The following is a 26,171-nucleotide window of genomic DNA, read 5'->3' on the forward strand; positions in this document are numbered from 1 at the left end:
AGATTCAGTGGCAGATCTAGTCAGTTGCTTTTAAAGGTTGTTTTCCATTTGTCACTATCCAGGTCTCCATTCCTGGAGTTCTCCCAGTTTGCAGGTTACCAGCTGTATGGTGATGAAGAGGTGCCAGCAGGAGGCATTATCACAGGAATTGGACGAGTGTCTGGGTGAGAGATGACGGTGATTGCATTATTGGTGATAGGAAAAGGAAGAGGGTATAATTTTGTTCAGTTTCCTGCACTAAGCTATAAGCATTTCTAGTATCCTGGCCTGTACCAGGAATAGTGTGGCCCCCAGGAAGTCATTCTGCCCTGTACTCAGCACTGCTTAGGCCACACCTTGAGTACTGTGTCCAGCTTTGGGCCCCTCTCAGTTTAAGAGAGATGTTGAGATGCTGAAATGTGTCCAGAGAAGGGCAACAAAGCTGGGGAGGAGTCTGGAGCACAGCCCTGTGAGGAGAGGCTGAGGGAACTGTGGGTGTTTAGCCTGGAGAGGAGGTATCTCAGTGGAGACCTTATTGCTGTCTACCTGAAGGGAGGTTGTAGCCAGGTGGGGGTTGGTCTCTTCTCCCAGGCAGCCAGCACCAGAGCAAGAGGACACAGTCTCAAGCTGTGCCAGGGGAGGTTTAGGCTGAATGTTAGGAAGAAGTTCTTCACAGACAGAGAGATTGCCCATTGGAATGTGCTGCCCAGGTTGGTGCTGGGGTCGATATCCCTGGAGGTGTTTAAGAAGAGACTGGATGAGGCAATTAGTGCCATGGTCTGGTTGATTAGTTAGGGTTGGGTGATGGGTTGGGCTTGATGATCTTGGAGGTCTCTTCCAACCTGATTGATTCTGTGATTTCCTTTCTGACACCCAAAGGAAGTGTTGCCATCTTAATTTGTTCAGTCTTGGCTAAAAGGAAGTCATTGAATTTTTTTAGCCAGTGTCTCCCATATTAAAGGAGAACACACACAGAGTTCCTGGTGTTCAGTGGAGGACATCAATGAGTCAAAAATGCCATTTTCAGAAAGAACAGGACTGCATTCCAGGCTAAGAATTAGTTTTGCTCACCAGAAACACCAATACAGCATCATTATGGGGAGTTAAGGGACTGTGAAGCAGGACACCGTAGTGCTGGGACTTGGAAACATGTACTTGAGGAAAAGCAGGTGAGGAAGGCTCTCCTTGATGTCAGGGCTTAAGGAGGCCCTGGTGAGCTGGAGTTCTTCACCAACAGACATGTCTACTCATGCAAAACACTTCTGTCTCTCAAACCTTTTCTGTTTTTAGGGTGGAATGCTTGATTGTTGCCAACGATGCCACCGTCAAAGCTGGTACCTATTATCCCATCACTGTTAAGAAACATTTACGGGCTCAAGAAATTGCAATGGAAAACCATCTCCCTTGCCTATATTTGGGTAAGTCCCACTGAAGAAATAACAAATAACCTTTGCTGGGGCAGCTCAGGATCTCTAGTTAACACATTCAAGGCCAGGTTGGATGAGAGTCTTGTTGAGAGGCGAGGCCTTGAGCGGCCAAGTCTTGTGGAGAGGCATCCCTGCCCATGATGGGGAGGTTGGAGCAGATGATCTCTAAGGTCCTTTCCAACTTAAGCCATTCTGTGGGTCTATGAAATGTTAAGAGTGGTCTGTCCCAGGTTTGACTAACCAGGTATGTATTTTAGGCACTTTAAAACATCTTATGGAATGGCATGGCATAGAATGGAATGGCATGGCATAGAATGGAATGGCATGGCATAGAATGGAATGGCATGGCATGGAATGGCATGGAATGGCATGGCATAGGATGGAATGGCATGGCATAGAATGGAATGGCATGGCATAGAATGGAATGGCATGGCATAGGATGGAATGGCATGGCATAGGATGGCATGGCATGGAATGGCATGGCATGGCATGGAATGGCATGGCATGGCATGGCATGGCATGGCATAGAATGGCATGGCATGGAATGGCATGGAATGGCATAGAATGGAATGGAATAGAAAAAAACAAGTTGGAAAAGACCTTTGAGATCATCAAGTCCAACCTGTCACCCAACGCCATCTAATCAACTAAACCATGGCACCAAGTGCCTCATCCAGGCTCTTCCTAAACACCTCCAGGGATGGTGACTCCACCACCTCCCTGGGCAGCACATCCCAATGGCCAGTCTCTCTTTCTGGGAAGAACTTCTTCCTAACATCCAGCCTAAACCTCCCCTGGCACAGCATGAGACTGTGTCCTCTTGTTCTGGTGCTGGTTGCCTGGGAGAAGAGACCAACCCCCACCTGGCTACAACCTCCTTTCAGGTAGTTGTAGAGAGCAATAGGTCTCCCCTGAGCCTCCTCTCCTCCAGGCTAAGCAACCCCAGCTCCCTCAGCCTCTGCTCATAGAGTTTGTGCTCCAGACCCCACCCCCCCCCCAGCTTTGTTGCCCTTCTCTGGACACCTTCCAGCAACTGTGTTTTCATCAATAGTGTGGCAAGTAGTAACCACAGCTTGTCAGCACTGTCTTCTGCCCTGCTGTGCAGCTGGATTCATAAAATACAGATACAACTCTGCCACTGTAGCACTTCTTTCTTAACTCCTTTCTCTTCTGTCACGCTTGAGCAGTCTGTCCTGTAGCCTCATCCAGTCTCTATTCAAATTGCAGTTTCATAGGGAGAAGCTTCTTTGGTCTTTTGATGGAGCATGTAGCTGTATGAGATGGCATACCCAAGAAACAAAATCTCAGTGTCAGAAGTGTCAGGTACAATTTTGATCAAGGGATTTTTTACAGTTTGGGATGAATTTCACTGGGGCAGACCTGTCAAGGTGCTTTAGTTTGCATTTTTAGCTCAGTCTGTTAGGTCAGCGTTCAGCCAAACCTTAATGCAAGCTTTGCTTCTGTATGCTGTTATTAAATGTTAAGATCAGAATGCCTGATGTCTTTAGAGCATTACAGGTAGTATTTTCTTAGCCTGGTTTAGCAGTAGCTTTCTGCCAGTGTTTCTCTTTCAGCCTCAACTCCCAATCCAATAACTTTCGAACCCCTCAGCCAATCTCAGACAAATGTGACAGAGAGACTGAAGCCAGTTTGTATTCCTGTGAATTGTTTAAGTCAGTATCAGAGGGTAAGGACCCTTCTGCTGTCTGCAGTTAAAAAATAGGGTGGGTTGGTCCTTCTCTGCTCTCCTTGGCTTAGCAGCTTACACAGCAGCAGAGAGGCATTAGTTATTGTGCCAGGTGGGACGCTTGTACTAGTGAGGTAGCCAACATAATTGTGAGTCCTGGCTAGCATAAGCATTTGTAATTTCTTGCCCTGCTGACAGGCCAAACATGCTTAGAATACCAAGAGAAGTATTAGGAGAAATGTGAACTCAAAAGTGTTGGTGAGGTAGGCACAGGAGCAGTGTGAGCGGGGACTTTGTGGGATTGCTGTACTGCAGTAGAGTCTCAGAGGCAAAGTGGGGCATAAATTTTATCTCAGTCATTAAAAAAACCCCAACAAACCAAAAGAAACTCGTCTTTGCTGTGTGCTAAACAACTGTGGGATTATTTTTTTTTCCCCTTTGGTCTGGGTTTTCAGCAAATTCTCTCTGGTCACACAACTTGTTTTTTACTGAGTTATCAGTGAGTGATTATATTTAATTCTACTGTTTTAAGTTCTTATGGAATGAGGAACTTGAAATCAAGTGTTTTTTGTTGTGGTTTTTTTTTTCAAGCTGGGGGCAGGTGTTGATCTGTTAGAGGGTAGAAAGGCTCTGCAGAGGGACCTTGACAAGCTGGACAGATGAGAAGAGTCCAAGGGCATGAGATTTAACACATCCAAGTTCTGGGTTCTACACATTGCCCACAACAACCCCATGCAGTGCTACAGGCTGGGGTCAGAGTGGCTGGAGAGCAGCCAGGCAGAAAGGCTGGGGGCAGTGGTTGATAGTAGGCTGAACATGAGCCTGCAGTAAGCCCAGGTAGCCAAGAAGGCCAGTGGCATCCTGGCCTGTACAAGGAACAGTGTGGCCAGCAGGAGTAGGGAGGTCATTGTGCCCTGTACTCAGCACTGGCTAGGCCACACCTTGAGTCCTGTGTCCAGTTCTGGGTCCCTCAGTTTAGGAAAGATGTTGGCTTACTGGAACATGTCCAGAGAAGGGCAACAAAGCTGGGGAGGGGTCTGGAGCACAGCCCTGTGAGGAGAGGCTGACGGAGTTGGGGTTGTTTAGCCTGGAGAAGAGGAGGCTCTGGGGAGACCTTATTTCTGTTACCAGAACAAGAGGACACAGTCTCAAGCTGCACCAGGGGAGGTTTAGGCTGGATGTTAGGAAGAAATTCTTCATAGAGGGAGTGATTGGCCTTTGGAATGTGCTGTCCAGGGAGGTGGTGGAATCACCATCACTGGAGGTGTTTAGGAAGAGACTTGATAGGGTGCTTGGTTGCATGGTTTAGTTGATTAGGTGGTACTGGGTGATGGGTTGGATGTGATGGTCTCGAAGGTCTCTTCCAACCTGGTCTACTTCTGTTCTGTTCTGTTCTAATCTATTCTGTTCTGTTCTGTTCTATTCTATTCTATTCTACTCTATTCTATGCTATTCTCTTCTATTCCACCTCTAAGATGTGTAGTCCCTGTATACTACTTGCCACTCAGACTTTTACCTGGTGAGTTCTACTTTACCTGTTCAGTTGTTATACTCAAGAGACACTTCTTTGTAGTCAGTCAGCACTCTGCTGGCCACGTGGTTTTCATGCCACCTGCACTGCTTTTTTTCCCTCAGTGGTAGCTGCCTAGGAGTTAATTCTGATGCAGACACACAGTACCATTTGTTACTGAGTCTGTCATCAATGTGGGCATTTTCTTTTGTGTTCACAGATGACGTATTTCACAGCACTGGTGTGTTGATTAGGCTGGAGTTTGTCTATTTGGTGAAGTTGGTGCTGGTTAGGGAGAGCAGTTCTGCAAGGTTAGGGGAAAGAATCAAACCCCTGTTTGATGGTACAGCTGAATGCAGAGCATTACTGGCTGCCCTTCTGCAGCTTGAGACCATGAATTTGCACTGTTGCTTGTGGGTGAATGTTAATTACCAGGAACCAGAGTTCTCACAGACACTTGGCCTCTCTCTGTGCATTCCTTTCCAGTCTTCTCTCCTTTGGAGTCTTATGCCATGATGCATTTTCATTATTTGAGAGTGGAAAGGTAGCTGCAGCTGGAGACCTCTTAGCTGGAGGGCACATTATGGTTTGAAGGTTCCTAAGGATAGTTTAAGGTCTTTGGTAATCAAGATATGAAAGTGCACGTGCTGCACCTCTTGGTGCTTAGTCTCACCCTGTTCTGGAACTTGTGACAGAGTTATAATGGAATAATTGAGTTAAAATTGTACATTCAAAGTATTAGTATTATGAGTTTAGAAGTTTGTGTAGGGAGGCACAGTTGCATTTCTGAGCTGATCTGAATTTAGTTCCCATTAGAACGATTGGGATGGAAGTTAGCTGGAAAGGGGAGATGTCACTATTTTTCTTTCTTATTTCAAGAAGAATATCCTAACTGTCCTAATATCCTCACTGGAGGTGTTCAGGAGGAGACTTGATAGGGTGCTTGGTTGCATGGTTTAGTTGATTAGGGGGTATTGGATGATAGGTTGGACGCGATGATCTTGAAGGTCTCTTCCAACCTGGTCTGGTCTGGTCTGGTCTGGTCTATTCTATTCTATTCTATTCTATTCTATTCTATTCTATTCTATTCTATGTATCACAGTGTCACTAAGGTTGGAAGAGACCTCAAAGATCGAGTCCAACCTGTCACCACAGACCTCATGACTAAACCATGGCACCAAGTGCCACATCCAGTCCTCTCTTGACCACCTCCAGGGATGGTGACTCCACTACCTCCCTGGGCAGCACATTCCAATGACAAATGACTCTCTCTGTGAAGAACTTTCTCCTCACCCTCCAGCCTAAACTTCCTCTGGTACAGCTTGAGACTGTGTCCTCTTGTTCTGGTGCTGGTTGCTTAAGAGAAGAGACCAACTCCCTCCTGGCTACAACCTCCCTTCAGGTAGTTGTAGAGAGCAATGAGGTCTCCCCTGAGCCTCCTCTTCTCCAGGCTAAACAATCCCAACTCCCTCAGCCTCTCCTCACAGGGCTGTGCTCAAGGCCTTTCCCCAGCCTTGTTACCCTTCTCTGGACAAGCTCAAGTGTCTCGATGTCCTTCTTAAACTGAGGGGCCCAGAACTGGACACAGGACTCAAGGTGTGGCCTAACCAATGCAGAGCACAGGGCACAATGACCTCCCTGCTCCTGCTGGCCACACTATTCCTAATGCAGGCCAGGATGCCCTTGGCCTTCTTGGCCACCTGGGCACACTGCTGGCTCATGTTTAGCTGGCTGTCAATCAACACCCTCAGGTCCCTCTCTGGCAGCTCTCCAGCCACTCCAACCCCAGCCTGTAGCTCTGCATGGGTTGTTGTGGCCAAAGTGCAGCACCCAGCACTTGGACTTGTTGAATGCCTATTCTATTCTATTGCACCTAAATTCATGGAAATACATGTATTGTTAGTGATAGTAAATGTTGTCTGTTGTAAGTAACATGCAGCAGCTTCAATAGTGGTCATGTTAATGAGTTCCCATTCACTCCAGTTGATTCAGGAGGAGCAAATTTGCCTCGACAGGCAGAAGTGTTTCCAGACAGAGATCATTTTGGTCGTATTTTCTACAACCAAGCAGTCATGTCTTCACAAGGAATACCACAGGTAATTTGCTTTTGTCTAGGAATTAAATGTACTAATTAGTTTTTATGCTTGCTGACTTTTATCTGCTTTTCAAAGCTTGCATATGACCCTGCCTTGTTTTTGACAGTGCTGTGTTGTGCTGACCTGCTGGCCCAGCCTGGGGATTGGAGGCACTGTAAACACAGGAGTTGTCCACAAAGAAGTCATCATAGTTCAGGAGAAGCTGTCTCCTTTCTTGGCCTTAGTGTTAATGGCATGACCTGCCTTCTCCTGTGTTGGAGTGGGAGAATAAAGGACTTGACAGCAGGGTGCCTATGACCATATGAGGAAGCACTTAGGAAATCTCATGGAACAGTTCTGTGTCTGAACGTTCTGTTCATTGCTCCTTTGATGATAGCTGGTAAATGAGACCTGGTTTCCACTAGCAGGGCATGTGCATATTTATATCCCCATTTTATACAGTGATGTGCTGTGTGGTGAGACTGCCCTTACAGTGAAGTTGTGCTCTAATGTATTAATGAGGCACAAAATTACTGTTAGTCACAGTGCCTGCATTTAGAAGTGAGTTTGTGTCATGGGTGTTCCAGGAGGGTGCTGGGGTCGGGTTTTTGACGCAGCTGGTGTGCTAGGGGAGGTGCACTTCTGCATCTGTTAATTCCTGGAGAATGTAGAACTGTCTGAGGAGGTGACTGCTGATAGCAGCCTTGGCTGCAGGGAAAGTGGAGGGGTGGTGTCTAAGGTCTTGGTGGAGGTGAGGAGGGCAGGTAGATGGATAAAGAACCTGGACTTCAGGAGGGTGGGCTTGGGCTCGTTAAGGGAAGTATCAGCAGGGACCTGAAAGAAGCTTCCAGGGAGGATGAAGAAGCCTGTGGTCTTGAAGATACAGAATAGAATAGAATAGAATTGAATTGAATTGAATTGAATTGAATTGAATTGAACAGGTTGGAAAAGACCTTTGAGATCATTGAGTCCAACCTATCACCCAACACCATCTGATCAACTAAACCATGGCACTAAGCACCCCATCCAGTCTCCTCCTAAGCACCTCCAGTGATGGTGACTCCACCACCTCCCTGGGCAGCATATTCCAATGGCCAATCTCTCTTTCTGGGAAGAACTTCTTCCTAACATCTGGCCTAAATCTTTCCTGGCACAGCTTGAGATTGTGTCCTCTTGTTCTGGTTCTGGTTACCTGGGAGAAGAGACCAACCCCCACCTGGCTACAACCTCTCTTCAGGTAGTATCATCTTCTCCAAATCAAAGAGTGCTCCAGGAAGGTAGACAGCCAGGTTGTTCCTAGAGAGTAGCTGTCTAGTCAGTCAACTTGCAGCCTCTTCATATGGTCGTGTAGCCCACTCATATGCCTGCCTCATAATCTCTTTTGCAGGCTAAAGAATTCAATCTTAGCTGTTCTTCCTACAGAAACTGCTCCATACCTTTGTGGTCCAATTTTATCTTTCCCAGGTCTCCTTGTACCATTTTTGAGATGAAGGTAGGGTTTTTTGAGCCAGGCTGCACTACTTGGTATGTCAGCTAATACATACACCTATATATAGATCTACATAATAGCACAGTGATATGTAGCATTCTCCTTCCTATTCCTTTGCCAGTAGTTGCTAGCATCTTAGATTACTGATCAGTGAGATGGTGTTTTCACTGAATTATGTTAATTTCAAGAACCTGCTCTTAGGTGTAGCTGTCAGTTCAGTGTCTACCACTTTGTATTGGCTGAGTGAAAGAAGGTGAAGGAATTTTTCAGGACATTCCACCTGAAAAGAAAAATAGTTTTAAGGTATTAGGCTTAGATGTTGGAACCTCAAGCAGAGTAAATGTTTGCCTAACTTGCTGTTTCATCTGAGTACTGTCATGGAAACACCATCCTATTGTTTCAACATACTGGGCTGTTAAACTCCTCATTTATGTAAAGTGGAAATGGGACTTTTGAACCCATCAGCCAATCTCAGACAAATGTGACAGAGATTGAAGCCAGTGTGTATCCCTGTGAATTGTTTAAGTCAGTATCAGAGGTTAATACATAGAATACATAGAATAAACCAGGTTGGAAGAGACCTTCAAGATCACTGCGTCCAACCCATCAACCAATCCAACACCACCCAAACAACTAACCCACGGCACCAAGCACCCCATCAAGTCTCCTCCTGAAAACCTCCAGTGATGGCGACTCCACCACCTCCCCAGGCAGCCCATTCCAATGTGCAATCACTCTTTCTGTATAGAACTTTTTCCTAACATCCAGCCTGAACCTCCCCTGGCGCAGCCTGAGACTGTGACCTCTTGTTCTGGTACTGGCTGCCTGGGAGAAGGACCCTTCTGCTGTCTGCAGTTAAAAAATAGGGTGGCTTGGTCCTTGTCTGCTCTCCTTGGCTCTTCTTACCAGCATCTGTCATTGAGAGGCATAGTTAGGCTGGACCCACTTCAATTTGTTCCCTGTGAGAAGCTGTGCTTGTTTGTATCTCCTAGTCCAAAAGGAGGAGGTAGAAGCTAATACTTCCCCTTCAGTGTGAAGCAGATGCACCAGTCAGGAGTACAGTATCTGACTCCTCTTTTTACATGGCAAAGACTGGCTTTTCATGATTCCTGATGAAAGAAATTTTAAGTTACCTTGGTAGCTTTTTTTGGTATGTTTTGGAAGCAAATCTTCAACCATCTTTTCTTCTACCAAGGAATCCTGAAATCCATTGCCTCTGTGGAAATACAAGGCTGAAATTCCAGCAACACATGTAAATCTCTTTAAAAAGTCTAACATAGTTTAGCTTTTGCAGTTCTTTCCTTTCCAGCAATAGGAGTGGAGCAGTTGTAGTTATTAGCTAGGTCTCCAGAGGGAAGAGCACTCTCAGAACAAAAATATTTAGGAAGGAAGACTATTTACAAGCTGGCCATCTTGAGGAGTCACTTTTAAGTCTAGGTTTTCCTTCAGATGTGTATGTGTGAATAAAATAGGTGCCAAGAAGGGCAGCTTGTCAGAGGAGGCCGTCACAGAAGTGTGTTGCTGGATTATCTTTTTAAGACAGGTTTTGAGTCAACCTTATTGTTGCTAGAAAATCCAACCATCTGGCCTGAAAGCAGTGATTTTTTAGGTGCTGTGTCAAAAGACTACCTAGACCCAGTTTGCAAAGCTGAAATGAACTGGTGTTAGGCAGGAGCTTTCTAGAAATGCCCAGGCCTAAAATCACGCTGGTGTTTGTGGTGGCTTGAAATGTCCCCACCCACCCAACATTAACTCTGTCAGACCAGCTCAGTTGGAAGCACATGAAAGCTGTTTACATTTTGCTACTTTTCTGCTCAGGATCTGTGGCTAAAATTTTTGAAGGCATAGCCCAAAACTCCCACAGTGTTTTCCTCAATACGTTTGAACAACTTTGAGGTGGTTTTTAAAGTTCTGTATCTAGCTAAATTTGTTGTATTAGGTGATGGGGTTTTGGTTGTATTTAGTATCACAGTCTCACAGTATAACCAAGGTTGGAAGAGACCCCAAGGATCATCAAGTCCAACCTGTCCCAACAGACCTCACAACTAGACCATGGCACCAAGTGCCACATCCAGTCTCCCCTTGAACACCTCTAGGGATGGTGACTCCACCACCTCCCTGGGCAGCACATCCCAATGATGAACGACTCGCTCAGTGAAGAACTTTTTCCTCACCTCGAGTCTAAACCTCCCCTGGCACAGCTTGAGACTGTGTCCTCTTGTTCTGGTGCTGGTTGCCTGGGAGAAGAGACCAACCCCCTCCTGTCTACAACCACCTTTCAGGTAGTTGTAGAGGGCAATGAGGTCAACCCTGATTCTTCTCTTCTTCAGGCTAAACAACCCCAGCTCCCTCAGCCTCTCCTCACAGGGCTGTGCTCAAGGCCTCTCCCCAGCCTTGTTGCCCTTCTCTGGACACCTTCAAGTGTCTCGATGTCCTTCTTAAACTGAGGGGCCCAGAACTGGACTCAGGACTCAAGGTGTGGCCTAACCAATGCAGAGTACAGGGGCAGAATGACCTCCCTGCTCCTGCTGGCCACACTATTCCTAATACAGGCCAGGATGCCATTGACCCTCTTGGCCACCTGGGCACACTGCTGGCTCATGTTTAGGTGGGTGTCAATCATCACCCCCAGGTCCCTCTCTGTTTGGCAGTGTTGGCTGTGCTGTGCTCCTATACAATAAAAACTGAGTGCACTTTGATTAAAACACATTCCTGTTTGGTGTGACACTGGAAGTTTAATTCTCTTGTTGTGACACTGATGACAGTTTATCTTGTGGAAGACTGAAACACTTCCTTCATTTGAAGGAAGGCTGTATTTTGTTTGGGTGGCACTTCCAGCTTTCATTTCACTCCTAACATTTATAAACCTGATGTTTGATTTTGTGCTAACAGGCTGTGGTAGCTGGGATCATCTTCCCTGACAGAGACAACCTTTCACTGGGGAGTGGTGTCAGGAAATCATGTTCCCTTTTATGGCCATTCTGACATGAATGCCTGGATGCTATTAGTTTTCTACCTGCTGTTCTTTCTTTGGGCCTGCCTGAAGGTCTGTTTCACACAGCCCTTCTCAATTTTGCCCTTAAAATGCTTGCTTTTTTGGTTTGTTGTGGTGTTTGGTGGTGGTGCTTGGTGGTGTTTGGTGTTGCGTGGTGGTGGTGTTGATTAGTGGTGTTTGGTGGTGGTGGTGTTGGGTGGTGGTGTTGATTGGTGTTGTGTGGTGGTGGTGGTGTTGTGTGGTGGTGTTGATTGGTGGTGTTTGGTGGTGTTGTGTGGTGGTGTGTGTTGTGTGGTGGTGTTGTGTGGTGGTGTTGATTAGTGGTGTTTGGTGGTGTTGTGTGGTGGTGTTGATTGGTGGTGTGTGGTGGTGGTGTTGTGTGGTGGTGTTGATTAGTGGTGTTTGGTGGTGGTGTTGCATGGTGGTGTTGTGTGGTATTTGGTGTTGGTGGTGTGCGGTGGTGGTGTGCAGTGGTGTTTGGTGTTGATTGGTGGTGTGTGGTGGTGTTGATTGGTGTTGCATGGTGGTGTTGATTGGTGGTGTTTGGTGTTGCGTGTGTTTGGTGTTGCGTGGTGTTGAGTGGTGGTGTTTGGTGTTGAGTGGTGGTGTTTGGTGTTGGTGTTGATTGGTGTTAGGTGTTGATTGGTGGTGTTTGGTGTTGGTGGTGTTGCATGGTGGTGTTGATTGGTGGTGTTTGGTGTTGATTGGTGTTTGGTGTTGGTGGTGTTGATTGGTGGTGTTTGGTGTTGCGTGGTGTTTGGTGTTGGTGTTGATTGGTGGTGTTGATTGGTGGTGTTTGGTGTTGATTGGTGTTTGGTGTTGGTGGTGTTGCATGGTGGTGTTGATTGGTGGTGTTTGGTGTTGATTGGTGTTTGGTGTTGGTGGTGTTGATTGGTGGTGTTTGGTGTTGATTGGTGTTTGGTGTTGGTGGTGTTGATTGGTGGTGTTTGGTGTTGCGTGGTGTTGATTGGTGGTGTTGATTGGTGGTGTTTGGTGTTGATTGGTGTTTGGTGTTGGTGTTGATTGGTGGTGTTTGGTGTTGATTGGTGTTTGGTGGTGTTTGGTGTTGGTGGTGTTGATTGGTGGTGTTTGGTGTTGCGTGGTGTTTGGTGTTGGTGTTGATTGGTGGTGTTGATTGGTGGTGTTTGGTGTTGATTGGTGTTTGGTGTTGGTGGTGTTGATTGGTGGTGTTTGGTGTTGCGTGGTGTTTGGTGTTGGTGTTGATTGGTGGTGTTTGGTGTTGATTGGTGTTTGGTGGTGTTTGGTGTTGGTGGTGTTGATTGGTGGTGTTTGATGTTGATTGGTGTTGTTTGGTGGTGTGTGGTGTTGGTGGTGTGTGGTGTTGGTTGGTGTGTGGTGGTGTTGCGTGGTGTTTGGTGGTGTTTGCTGTTGTGTGGTGGTGTTGCATGGTGGTATTCCTTGGTGGTGTTTGGTGTTGGTGGTGCTGCATGGTGGTGGTGCTGTGTGGAGGTGCTTTATGGTGGTGTGTGGTGGTGCTTTGTGTTGTGTTATTTTCTTGGTTGATTGGCTTGGGGTTTTTTGCTGGTTATTTTTTGGTTGCTTTTTTGGCTGGTTTGGTTTTTTTTGTTCAGTGTTGGTTTTTTTCCATATAATTTCTTGGGCTTGTTTCTCTTTTGTTTTATTTTTGCCTCTAATGCTTTTAATTTCCCCCTCCACTTTTACCAGTGACTAATTTATTACACTCCTACTACAGCTTTGAATTGCACTGATGTCTGTGTGGCTGTGAATCAGAACTCTATGATTAGCTTCTCATTAGCTGCTTCTCACACTCCTGTGCTGCATGGATGCAACGGGGAGCTGCTCAGTGGGTATGAAATACTGTACATGCACTTAGAGCTGATTGAACTCTTAAGTCATTTCCTATGCAGCAGTTCATGGAATAGAGTCAGGAAGTGGCACATTAGCTGGAAAGTTGAGGTTGTGCTATTTAACAGGTAGATTTGGTGGGGTTTTTTCCACCCCCCCAATTTATGTCTTGAGAAAAACCCAAAAGTTTATAGGCAGGTCCCTTTTTCAGCATGCTGAAATTGAGAGTAGGAAAAAAAAGACATAAATCCTGGGTGGGGGGAGGGATTAAGTGACCTTTTCTCCCAAGTTTCTCCTATTTTTGGAGGCTTATGTTACCTTTGCCTTTCATCAAGTGCACAACAGGAATCCTGCAGATTAATCATGTGACTCAACATAGTGTCAGATACTGCAACCCATTTGCTGAAGGAGCTGTTTGATTTGGTGACAGCTTGATGTGGCTCACCTGCTCCTGCTTTAGGTGTAGGTAGTGCAGTTTGGAGGTTCTATGTGCTCTTTTAAGAGCAAGCATTAACCTGTGCCACCGAGCACAGAACAATGCTTGATGAAATGTACTTCAGAAACACTTCCAAAGTCAGTCAGCACAAAAGAACATTACTTTGTGTTGGGTGTATGTTGTGGGTTTGGTTTTGGTGTGGGGGTTGGTCTTTTTCTGGTTGTTGTGAACCAGTGTTAAAATTACACAACTGCTTTCTTACTGTCTGCTTTTTCCATGTGAATATTCCATTCCTTCTGCTTTGCAAGGTGTTTTAAAAGGATCTTTGGAGGAGCTCTCCTGTAGGAGAAGTCAAGTGAGAAGCTTCGGTTTCCTGGTCTTATACTGCTGCAGTATTCATCACATCTGAGGGCCTGTCAGCTCTGTGAAAAGTGCCACCAAAATATTACTAGTAGGAAGTTTTCATTGGGTAGATGTTCATCTCAAGATCAGGCAAAAGGATGAAGCAGAAGTTAACAAGCTTTAGGATGAGTAATGGGGTATTTTCTTGCCTTTTTGCTGCCATAAAAGGTAATAAAAACCTTCCTACAAGTATATTCACAGCAAAAGGAGGATTAGGAAGAGTCTTCATCCTCTTAAATGCAGGGGAAACATAGTGACCAAGGATGAGGAAAAGGCTGAAGGACTTAATGCCTTCTTTGCCTCACTCTTTAGCAGCAACACCACTTGTTCTCTGAGTGCCCAGACCCTTGAGCTGGCAGACAGAAACCTGAATGAAGCCCCTATAATGCAAGAAGAAAGCTGCTATACCACTTAGACACACACAAGTCAGTGACATCCACCCAAGGATACTGAGGGAGCTGCTGGAAGTGCTCACCAAGCCACTGTCCATTGTTTACCATCAGTGCTGGTTAAATGGGGAGGTCCCAGCTGACTGGAAGCTAGCAAATGGTGACAACCCAACTATAAAAATAGGCCAGAAGGAATCAGGACCTACAGGCCTGTCAGCCTGCTCTCGGTGGTGGGGAAAGGCTGTGGAACAGGTTAACATTCTGGGTGCCATCATGAGGCAGGTACAGGAAAATCAGGTGATGAAGCCCATTTGGCATGGGTTTATGAAAGGCAGGTCCTATTTAAATAACTTCATCTTCTGTGATAAGGTGTCCCACCTAGTGGATAAGGGAAGGCTGTGGCTATTGTCTGCCTTGAGTTTAGTAAAGCTTTTGACACTGTTCCCCATAGAATCTTCCTGGAGAATCTGGCTGGTCATGGCTTGGTTGGGTGGACTCTTCTCTGGTTTAAGAATTGGCTGCAGGACCAGGCCCAGAAAGTGGTGGAGAAGAGAGTTAAATCCAGTGGGTAGCTGATCACCAGTGGTGTTCTCCAGGGCTCAGTGCTGGAGCCAGTTCTCTTTAACATCTTTATCAGTGGTATAGAGGAGTGGATCAAGGTAGGTAGGAGGTTTGCAGACAACGAGATTGGGTGTCAGTGTTGATCTTCTTGAGGGTAGAGAGGATCTTCAGAGAAAATTGTACAGGCAGTGGGATGAGGTTCAACAAGGCCAAGTACTGGCTCCTGCACTTGGGTCACAACAACCCCAGGCTTGGAGCAGAATAGCTGGAAAGCTGCCCAGCAAAGAAAGAGCTGGTTGACAGCCAGCTGAGGGTGAGCCAATGTGTGACCAGGTGGCCAAGAAGGCAAACAGCATCCTAGCTTCAATCAGCAATAGTGTGGCCAGCAGGACTAAGGCAGTAATTTCTTTTTCTCCCCCTTGTACTAAGTACTGGTGAGGTGAACATCTCAAATGCTGAGTTCAGTTTTCTGCCCTTCACATTGAGATGCTGGACATTGAGATGCTAGAGTGTGTTCAGAGAAGAGCAACAAAGGTGGTGAAGGGTCTAGAGCACAAGTTGCATGAGGAGCAGCTGTGGGAACTAGGATTGTTCAGCTTGGAGAAAAGGAGGGTGAGGAGAGAGCTTCTGGCTCTCTACAACTCCCTGAAAGGAGGTTGGAGCAGAGTGGGGTTTGGTCACTTCTCCCACGTGATAGGACAAGAGGAGACGGCCTCAAGTTCTGCCAGGAGAGGTTTAGGCTGGACAGAAAGAACTTCCCCAAAAGAGTTGTCAGGCTCTTGAACAGGCTGCCAGGGCAGCGGTGGAATCCCCATCCCTGGCAGGATTTCAGATCTGCTTAGCTGTGGTGCTGAGGGACATGGTTTAGTGGTGACCTGGCAGTGCTGCATTCATGGTTGGACCTGATGGTCTTAAAGTTAGTCTCTTCCAACCAAAATGATTGTGTGACAGGAAACATGCCTTGAAGGGTCAGAGTTAATTAGTGGATCCACTGGAGAACTGAAGTAGCATACTGGTAGATGGGAAGAGTTTTTTCCAAAGGATGTTAACATTGGTGAAATCCCAATAAGCAACAACTGAAGGTCTAACAAGCATAAATAGCAGGAGCAACCTGTAGGTTTCAACCATTTACCATTCATCAGGTCAAGACAAATTGCAAGTGTGCATCTCTTCAAATGTTTCATGTGCATAGCCTGTGGTACTTCACTTAGGAATTTTCATGCAGGATGGTATGAGGGTGGTAGTTCAAGAGACACCTGGGGCTGTTTAGTCTGGAGAGTAGAAAGCCTAGAGGGGATCTGATCAATGTCTATCAATATCTGAGGGGTGGCTCTCAGGATGAAGGTGCTAGGCTCTGCATGGTGGTGCCCAGTGATAGGACAAGGAACAGTGGGTACAAGCTGGAACACAGGCAGTTCCTTCTCAGCATGAGGAGAAACTTCATTGTGATGAGAGTGACAGAGCACTGGAGCAGGCTGCCGAGAGAGGTTGTGCAGTCTCCTTCTCTGGAGGCTTTCAGAACCTGCCTGAATGCTTTCCTGTGTGACCTGCCCTAGGTGATCCTGCTTTGGTGGCAGGGTTGGATTTGGTGATTTCTAGAAGTCCCTTCCAACCCCTGACATTCTGTGACAGTGTGAGAAGCTAAAACATTTCCTGTGCCAGGCAAAAATAATCCTGCATTGCTGTCCCAGAACCTGCATTAAAATCATTACAGTAGGTCACTGTGCCACGTGCATTTGCTGTTTGTAAGGACTGGACAATCCATTCACCTGTGTTTTATTGTTTTCCCAACAGATAGCAGTAGTGATGGGGTCCTGTACAGCAGGAGGAGCATACGTGCCTGCAATGGCTGATGAAAGCATTATTGTTGGCAAACAGGGAACAATATTCTTGGGAGGACCACCACTGGTAAGGATAAAAAGGTTTGGTACTACAGCCCCCTTAAAACTTACGCTGCAGTTGTGTATCTTTTGAGGCCTTTCTTGGTGAGGTATTTCCAGTCATCACGGAACTGGAACTGAATCACAGAATCACCAAGGTTGGAAGAGACCTCAAAGATCATTGAGTCCAACCTGTCACCACAGACCTCATGACTAAACCATGGCACCAAGTGCCACATCCAGTCCCCTCTTGAGCACCTCCAGGGATGGGGACTCCACCACCTCCCTGGGCAGCACATTTCAATGACAAATGACTCTCTATGAAGAACTTTCTCCTCACCTCCAGCCTAAACTTCCCCTGGCACAGCTTGAGACTGTGTCCTCTTGTTCTGGTGCTGGTTGCCTGGGAGAAGAGACCAGCTCCCTCCTGGCTACAACCTCCCTTCAGGTAGTTATAGACAGCAAGAAGGTCTCCCCTGTGCCTCCTCTTCTCCAGGCTAAGCAACCCCAGCTCCCTCAGCCTCTCCTCACAGGGCTGTGCTCAAGGCCTCTCCCCAGCCTTGTTGCCCTTCTCTGGACACCTTCAAGTGTCTCAATGTCCTTCTTAAATTGAGGGGCCCAGAACTGGACACAGGACTCAAGGTGTGGCCTAACCAGTGCTGAGTCCAGGGGCACAATGACTTCCCTGCTCCTGCTGGCCACACTATTCTTGATGCAGACCAGGATGCCATTGGCCCTCTTGGCCACCTGGGCACACTACTGGCTCCTGTTTAGGCGGCTGTCAATCAGCACCCCCAGGTCCCTCTCTGTTTGGCAGCTCTCCAGCCACTCTGACCCCAGCCTGTAGCACTGCATGGGGTTGCTGTGGCCAAAGTGCAGCACCTGGAACTTGGATTTGTTGAATGCCAACCTGTTGGACTCCTGTTACCCTGCAGGTTAGTTTGCGTTTTTTTTCAAGTTTATCTGAATGTTTTCAGTGGTGCCCAGTGATATGGCAAAGGGTGACAGGCACAAGCTTTAACATGGCAAGCTCCATCTAATCATGAGGAGGAACTTCTTTAATTTAAGAGTGGCAGAACCCTGTAGCAGGCTGCCCAGAGAGGAACCCTGTAGCAGGCTGCCCAGAGAGGTGGTGGAGTCTCCATCTCTAGAGACATTCAAAACCCACCTGGATGTATTCCTGTGTGTCCTTCTTTAGGTGACCCTGCCTTGGCAGGGGGGTTGGACTCAATCTCCAGGGGTCCCTTCCAACCTCTGCCATTCCATGATTCTGTTTATATTCTAAATCTAATCTCTTCTGCCTGTTAGAGCTGTATATGTAAATCAGGCTTTGTTAAGGTGTTTTTTTATGGCAATGCTTCTAGATTACTCTGCACATTTTAAATGACAAAAAATGCTTTCTGTGTTCAATTATGGTATAGTCTCCAGGTTTGCCTTGAAATTAAACCAAAAATTACAAGCATGTCTATGGTATCTTGGAGTGCAGATCAGAGAACTTCAGAAGGAGGACTGATCTGCTATATTTTATGTCAGTTTACAGACAAAGGAGATGCACTTCTGATAGAGTTGCTCATCATTTCCTTACTTTCTTGGAAAGGAAATTGTCTATAAGGAAATTGTCCTGAAGAAGTCCTGTGAACCAGAACTGGCTTTATCGTGAGACTCAGAGTGGAGTTTGTGACTGTGCAAAATACTGCAGCATAAAACAGCTTTAAAATGACCAGAGCTTGGCTCCAGCAGGGAAGGGATTACTTGAGAGAGGGGTTTTATATTTCTTGGAAGTGGGTGTAGCAGTGCATGTTCTAGTGCAGGCTCAGTTTTATACTAGGACAAGTTAGTCTTGGCTAGCAAAGCTTAACACAAGCTTTAGGAGAAGAAAGGAATTTCTAGAGCTAGCAGGTAGGGCAGCACCCAGCACCGCTGTTCTAGTCTCAATGAAGTCTTGAGTGGATAAACTTACTCTTTTGAAACTGGTCTGAGGCAGCAGTTTGGCTGTGTTATGGTTGTAGTCCTTTAGGAACTTCTCAGCATTGTTCCTGTGACAGGGGTTGTTCAGCCTGGGAAGGTTCTGAGAAGGCCTTATAGCAGCTTTCCAGTATTGGAAGGAGGCTACAGGATAGCTGGGGAAGGTCTTTAACAAAGGCATGCCGTGACAGGATGAGGGGTAGTGGCTTCAAGATGGAAGAAGTTGGATTTGGATTAGGTATTAGGAAGAAATTCTTCCCCATGAAGGTGGTGAGACACTTGAACAGGTTGCCCAGAGAAGTTGTGGACACTCCATCACTGAAAGTGTTCAAAGGCAGGTTGGATGGGAGCCTTGAGCAACGTGGTCTGGTGGGAGGTGTCCCTGCCCATGGCAGGGGGTTGGAACTGGATGATCTTTAAGGTCACTTCCAACCCAAACCATTTTGTGTTTCTGTGAAAAAGAAAAGTGCAAATCAAATGCCACTCAGTAGTTCTTCCAACTTGACCAGGAGAAAGCACATTGTAACAGTACTGTTAATGAAGATACTGCTTCACTCAATCCCTGTAGTAATGGAGGAGTCTGCTGCAAGCCTTTTGCCACTTAAGATATTGGGAAAAGATAGCAGGTCCCATAAAACAGAGTAGAATAGAGTAGACTAGACTAGACTAGAATAGAATAGAATTAACCAGGTTAGAAAAGACCTTTGAGATCATTGAGTTCAACCTATCATCCAACACTATCTAATCAACTCAACCATGGTACCGAGCACCCCATCCAGTCTCTTCCTAAACACCTCCAGTGATGGTGATTCCACCACCTCCCTGGGCAGCACATTCCAATGGCCAATCTCTCTTTCTATGAAGAATTTCTTCCTAACATTCAGCCTAAACCTCCCCTGGTGCAGCTTGAGACTGTGTCCTCTTGTTCTGGTGCTGGTTGCCTGGGAGAAGAGACCAGCCCCCACCTGGCTACAACCTCCCTTCAGGTAGGTGTAGACAGCAATAACTGTGGGAAGACAACCACTGACAAGATTATTTCATTGACCTGAGGCATACTTGTGTTCATTTCCTTAAGAGCAGAAAGAACTTACCTATAATGATGTCATTTAGTGTCACTTCAAAGCACTGCTGTCATTCCCACAGCATCTTTTTTGCATCTCATGCTTTCCCTTAACTTCAGAGTGTTTTATTCCCCCCCACTGTGTCATCTTGATGCTAGAAGTGGATTTAGCATTTTGTACCCTTTTGTTTCTTTTGCTTCCCAAGTTCAGTTTGCAGATAGATACTGAATTTTTGGGCAGCTTAAAATAAAATGAAAGAGAGAAAAAAAAAAAATCTGCAGAAATAACATTTTTTTTTTTGGTATGGCTGCTAAATGCTAATTATTACTGTTCCAGAACATCTTAAATAAATTCAGAATGTAACTGGCATATGGAAAGGAGCAAGGACACACAGACATAGAGGGATACTTTGTCGTCTACCACAAAATAAGACATTCATCTTGAAGTGTATTACTATTTCACTCAAGGCTTTCCAGGTTGACAAGAACAAAGCAATCAGCAAAAGCAGATGAAGTAATTAATGGCAACACTGTCATTCAATGCCAATTTATTTACAGCTCATTAGAGTTTAGAATTCTGTAATTTCTTTGTCTGCTGGAAATCCATTGGCAGTAATTGTTTCAAACATCTTAACCAGGTCTCTGTTCCTTATTATCTTGCTTTCAGTCTCTTTCAGCTTGTTGTTCATAGGAAAACAAAGACAAATCCTCCCTCAAAATTAAGCAATTTTCCATAGATTTATCACTGTAATTTAGGTATTAGGAGGTTTGGGGTGAAAAGTGGCTTAAAATATGAATGAAGGTATTAGCTGAGAATAATATTAGTTGTGCGAGTAACATCTGAGTGATTCATGCATCTCTTTATTGAGGTATGGAAATTGGTGTGATGAAAAATGAACTTTTGCATCAGGCTGTTATTAGCTTGGCTATTATGTGACAAACAACTGCCCTGGTTGCAGGAACACCTGAGCTGTCTCAAGTACAAACCCTTCCTAGGTCCAGCACAGTTCTTTACTTCAGAGCCAGGGGCACATCAAGTGGCAGCAGCAGCCCTGAGGGAATGCTCAGCTTCAGAGTAAGCTTCTACAGAAGTTTAGCTAGTAATTCTGAAAGATCATAGAATCATAGAATTGTCAGGGTTGGAAAGGACCTCAGGGATCATCCAGTTCCAACCCCCCTGTCCTGGGCAGGGACACCTCACACTACAGCAGGTTGCTCACACTTCCAGCCTGGCCTTCAAAACCCCCAGGGATGAAGCTTCCACCACCTCCCTGGGCAACCTGTACCAGTGTCTCACCACCCTCATGGGGAAGAACTTCTTCCTAACATCCAATCTCAATCTACCCATTGCTATTTTTTCCCATTCCCCCCAGTCCTGTCACTCCCTGATATCCTAAAAAGTCCCTCCCCAGCTCTCTTGTAGCCCCCTTCAGATACAGATAAGGTCTCCTCGGAGCCTTCTCTTCTCCAGGCTGAACAACCCCAACGCTTTCAGCCTGTCCTCATAGCAGAGCAGCTCCAGCCCTCTGCTCATCCTTGTGACCCTTCCCTGGACACCTTCCAGCACCTCCAGACCCCTCTTGTAATAGGGGCTCCAGAACTGGAGGCAGTACTCCAGGTGGGATCTCACCAGAGCAGAGTAGAGGGGGAGAATCCCCTCCCTGGCCCTGCTGGCTATGCTTCTCTTGATGCAGCCCAGGATGTGATTGGCTTTCTGGGCTGCAAGTGGACCAGACCAAACTTCACTCTTCTGACATGGCATTTCCCTAGGTAAGAGTGCTGGGCATCCTGAGTGACTCTCCTTAAAGCTATGTTGGAAAGGTACATCAGACCTTAGGATGTGCCTTGGATGCCCTAGGTAATGTGTCCTGGAAAGCATACTCAAAAGCCAGTTTCTTTCCATCTCCATCATTAAGTAGGTTGTACAGAACAAGGTAGCTTATACTCAGTACTACCCAGGAAGGTGACAGAATGGGAACCAGGCCTCTTCTTCATTTAAGGTAGCAAGAGAATTTAGGTCACATGTGTATCCCCAAGATGTGGCTTTTACCAAGACAGGCAGCTGAAAAAGGTGGCCTGAGTTAGGTCTCAAAGGGAAGACTTGGCTAGGCAAAGCCACAGACTGCAAGAATATTGTGAAGTTAGAAAGGGTGAGAACTTTACCACTTCCACAGGAAGATTTCACAACTATCCTCCAGTTTAATTTGTTCTTTCTCAACCTGCAGGTGTAATGATCCTTGTCTTTGTGTGTGTAGATCAAACTTCAATATCACTTAGATGTCAGCTTTTCTGTTTGGTGGAGCTTTTCATATTCTCACAGAAAATACTTTACTTGCCTTTCTCTTAGCAGCAAAATTGCTTCAGACTCCCTTAGAAACTTCCATTCCATGTTGTAGCAGATATTGTAGCCATTATTGTGTATGCTCTGCTTCCCAAAATGTCTTTCCCATATCAAGGAAATTGGATTGGCTTTTATGGCTCAACTGCCTCAGACAGAACACCCTAAGGAAGCAGAAGAAATTCCCTGGTGGTGTTTATAATTAGTCTTGGGATATGTGTGCTGAAAGGAAAAAAAGTGAATTGCAGGTACAGTCCAAAGCTTAAAGTGCAACTTTCCTTGGCCTTCTTTTTAGAAAGGTGAGGAGTAATGACTTTGTGAACAGGTGGAAGTCAGTAGTAAGAAAAGAAGTGTCACAGGATGACCATGAGCCAGCAATGTGTTCTTGTGGCCCAGAAGGTCAGAGCTTGAGAGGGTGCAGCAACAGGCTGCAAAGATGATGAGGGGACTAGAACATCTCTCTTTTGAGGAAAGGCTGAGGGACTTGTGGGGCTTTTGAACCTGGAGAAGGCTGAAGGAGGATCCTACCAATGCTTATAAATACCTAGGGCTCTGAGGGTGAAGCAGGAGCCTCTGCAACTTCTTACTGTTTTCCTCTACTCCTCATGCTGTGGCCTTTTGAGTTGTTAGTGGCCTGTCTTGCAGTGGCTCTGCTGGGCTTAACAAAGCCCAGCAGACCTTCAGCTGAGGATTATGGGTAGGAAGTGATCATGGAGGCACATCCCTGGAGAGCCTGGAGGGTGTCCTGCATGGTGGCATGGGATGTGGAGTGAGGATGCTGAGAGTGAACCTTCTGGGAGAGTCACTTCTGCAGAGGCAGAACAAAAAGTGCTGGAGATTGGAGAAAGGGACTCCTGAATGTTCCTGGGCATTGTCAGTGGCAGTGGGGACATGTCCATGGTGACAATCCCAGCTGGCTCATGATTGCTGCTGGAACCCCCCTGACTACATTTGGTGTTCCCTTACATAGCTTTCAGCTTGCTGTGGCTTCTCTTGCTTTCCTCTGTGCCTAACTCTGCCTTTTTCATGCTGTCCTACCCAATGAGATTGCTGTTCAAAAAAGGATTGGACATAGCACTTGAAGCCATGGTTTAGTTAGTCATGAGGTGTTGGGTGATAGGTTGGACTTGATGATCTCTGAGGTCTTTTCCAGCCTTATTGAGTCTATGATTCTAGAGGATGGGGCCAGTCTTCTTTCCATGGTGCCCAGTGGCAGGACAAGGGATAATGGGCACAAACTGGAACATAAGAAGTTCCATCTAAACATAAGGAGGAACTTCTTTAAGGGTGGTGGAGCACTAGAACAGGCTGCCCAGAGAGGTAGTGAAGTCTTCATCCTTGAAGTCATTCAGAACCCTCCTGGATGACATCCTGTGCAACCTGCTCTAGCTGAACCAGCCTTGGCAGGGGGGGTTGGACACAGTGATCTTTAGAAGTCCCTTCCAACAGCCATCATTCTGTGACTGTCTGTGACTTCTGCACTCCTCCAAACTGAGGAATCTATATCCTCACCCTTGGCAACACTGTTTGGGTAACTCGAGATGCCATGTTGACCTGCAGGCTACTCCATCCCATTCTAGAAACTTCTGATTCTTCCTTCCCCAGGGAAACTCTTATTTTCTGTGCTCAGCAGTGAAGGAAAGTCTGGTAAAAAAAGGGAAAGGTTTGTCAAATACATGTGTATTTTTGTGCTGGGGACTATTCTACACATCACCCTGATCTCTTGTGGGAAATGCATATTTTATCTGAAGTTTGCATGCATTTCTTATCATTCAACAAGGATTCTCCAACAATTCAACCAGCTCCTTGGTTCAACAAGGCCAAGTACTGGGTCCTGCACCTGGGTCACAACAACCCTTTGCAACACTCCAGGCTTGGGGCAGAGTGGCTGGAGAGCTGCCCAGTGGAAAGAGACCTGGGGTTGTTAGCTGAGGATGAGCCAGTGTGTGACCAGGTGGCCAAGAAGGCCACCAGGATCCTGGCTTGCCTCAGTGATTGTGCCCCTGTACTGGTAGGCCACACCTCAACTCCTGGCTTGAATTTTGGGCTTCTCAGTCCAAGAAAGACATTGAGGTGCTGGAGTATGTCCAGAGAAGGGAAACAAAGCTGGGGGAAGGTCTGGAGAACAGGAATGGTGAGGAGCAGCTGAGGGACCTGGGGGTTTTTAGCCTGGAGAAAAGACCTTCTGACTCTATGTGAATCTTCTCCCTAAAAGGAGGTTGCAGTGAATTGGGAGTTGGCCTCTTCTTCCAAATAACATGACAGGACAAGTGCAAACAGCCCCAAGCTGTACCAGGGGAGGTTTAGGTTGGACATGAGGGACAGTTTCTTTCCCAAAAGGGTTGTTAAGGCCTGGATCAGGCTGCCCAGGGTAGTGGTGGAGTCCCTATCCCTGGAGAGACTGAAAAGCTCTGTCAATGTGGTGCTGATGGACATGGCTTGGTGGTGACCTGGCAGTGCTGGTTTAGTGGTTGAACTTGATGATCTTAAAGTTCTTCTCCAGCCTAAACAATTCTATGATTCTATGGTTGCTAGCTGAAGTAGCTTGAACAATTATGTCTTTGATAATCCCCACATCCCTGACTGACAGTCTGCTAGAATTTAATGACTGTTAATAAAGGTGCTTCTGCTTAAACTACTGTTTCTTGAATGCTCTATTGCACTGCAGTTGGTGGAGCACTGGAACCTCTTTCCAAAACCACCATGCTAGAAAGGTGACCACTAGGAATCAGCATGAATTTACAATGGGGAAATCAGGCCTGACCAAACCAGTAGTCTTTTAAGGTGAGATAACTGGCCCAGTGGAATTAGAAAGAGCAGAGGGTGTTGTTTATGTTGACTTTGACAAGACTTTTGATGCTGTCTTCCATATCATCCTCCAGAAATGTATAGAGTACTGACTGTGTGAATGGGCAGAGAGGTGGTCTGGGCTTAAGCTGGAGGTCAGTCACCAGAGGTGTACTCCTGAGGTCAATACTAGGACCAATACTGTTTAACATTTTCACTGATGACCTGAGCAGTGGTACAGAGGTCACCATCAGCAAATTTGCAGATGGTAAGAACCTGTGAGTGGTGGTTAATAGAGGAGATGATTGTGCTGCCTTTCAGAGGGTCCTCAGCAGGCTGGAGAAAGGGGCTGAACAGAACTTCCTGATGTTAAAACATAGCAGGCAAATGCTTCTTGGAAGGAGTAATCCTTGGCACCAAAACAGACTGTGGGCCAGTCAGTTGGGAGGATGCTTGGCAGAAAAGGCATTGCAGGTGCTGGTGGACATGGAGTTAAAGTGAGCCAGCAATGTGCTCTTGCAGCAATATGTTGGGCATGCATTAGGCAGACTGTTCCCAGCAAGTCAAGGTTGGTCTTCCTTCCCACCTAGTCAGCCCTTGTAAGACATGTTTAAGGTACTAGATCCAGCACTTGGCTCTCCAGACCAAGAAGGACGTGGACATAACTTGAGTGAGTCAGTGAAGGGCTGTGAAGATGATGAAGGTTTTGGAGCATCTGTGATGTGATGAGAGGCTGAGGGAGCTGTGGCTTTTCAGCCTGGTGAAGAGGTGGTTTAGGGGGAATATATCCATGTGCATGAATACCTTGAAGTGGGGGAGCAAAGGTAGTAAGAGTCAGGCTTCTGATTCCTGCCTAGGACGGATCAGAAGGCTACAGGGCACACACTGAAACAGGAAGATCTGTTTCAATGTAAGAAAACACAGCAAGGGTGTTCATGCTGAGTCCAGAGAGGTTGTGGAGATACTCAAAACTCAGCTGTAACACGTGGTCATGAGCAACCTCCTATGGTTGACCCTGCTTTGAGCCAGAAGAGTTTGTGTAGAAGTTGAGGGCTGCTAAGTCTCAGCTGAGATGTTGTTTGTTTGGAACAGTGCAGGAAAGCATTGAAAATGGTTTGAAATTCTTGAACATATTTTTGTGTTAAAATGCACATTCATAAACCTCAAGGGATGTTCACACTCATAATGGACACAGCAATAAACAACAATCCTAAGTGGAGAATCTCACTGAAAGCTAAGCACTGGTGTTAGAATAAAGAGATAAAGTCAGGGAAGTAAAGTCATTTGGGCACATTTCTGTGCCATCACATCTTAAATCCTCATGAGGGAGAGTAACTGAGGAAATTTTACTAATGAAGAAGCAC

At 46.2% G+C, this 26,171-nt stretch overlaps 1 protein-coding gene across 1 annotated transcript in view; it reads left to right on the forward strand.

The window, feature by feature from the left end:
- The window catches only part of MCCC2 (methylcrotonyl-CoA carboxylase subunit 2), a 61,238-nt gene that overhangs the window by 11,632 nt on the left and 23,435 nt on the right, over positions 1-26,171 (forward strand). The window contains exons 4-7 of the mRNA XM_054178771.1: positions 63-164; positions 1,270-1,397; positions 6,587-6,699; positions 16,572-16,685. Of these exons, the coding sequence (XP_054034746.1) occupies positions 63-164; positions 1,270-1,397; positions 6,587-6,699; positions 16,572-16,685 (457 nt within the window). The remainder of the gene's footprint in view (positions 1-62; positions 165-1,269; positions 1,398-6,586; positions 6,700-16,571; positions 16,686-26,171) is intronic.

This window comes from Dryobates pubescens, chromosome Z, assembly GCF_014839835.1.
Source record: "Dryobates pubescens isolate bDryPub1 chromosome Z, bDryPub1.pri, whole genome shotgun sequence".
Lineage (NCBI taxonomy): Eukaryota > Metazoa > Chordata > Aves > Piciformes > Picidae > Dryobates > Dryobates pubescens.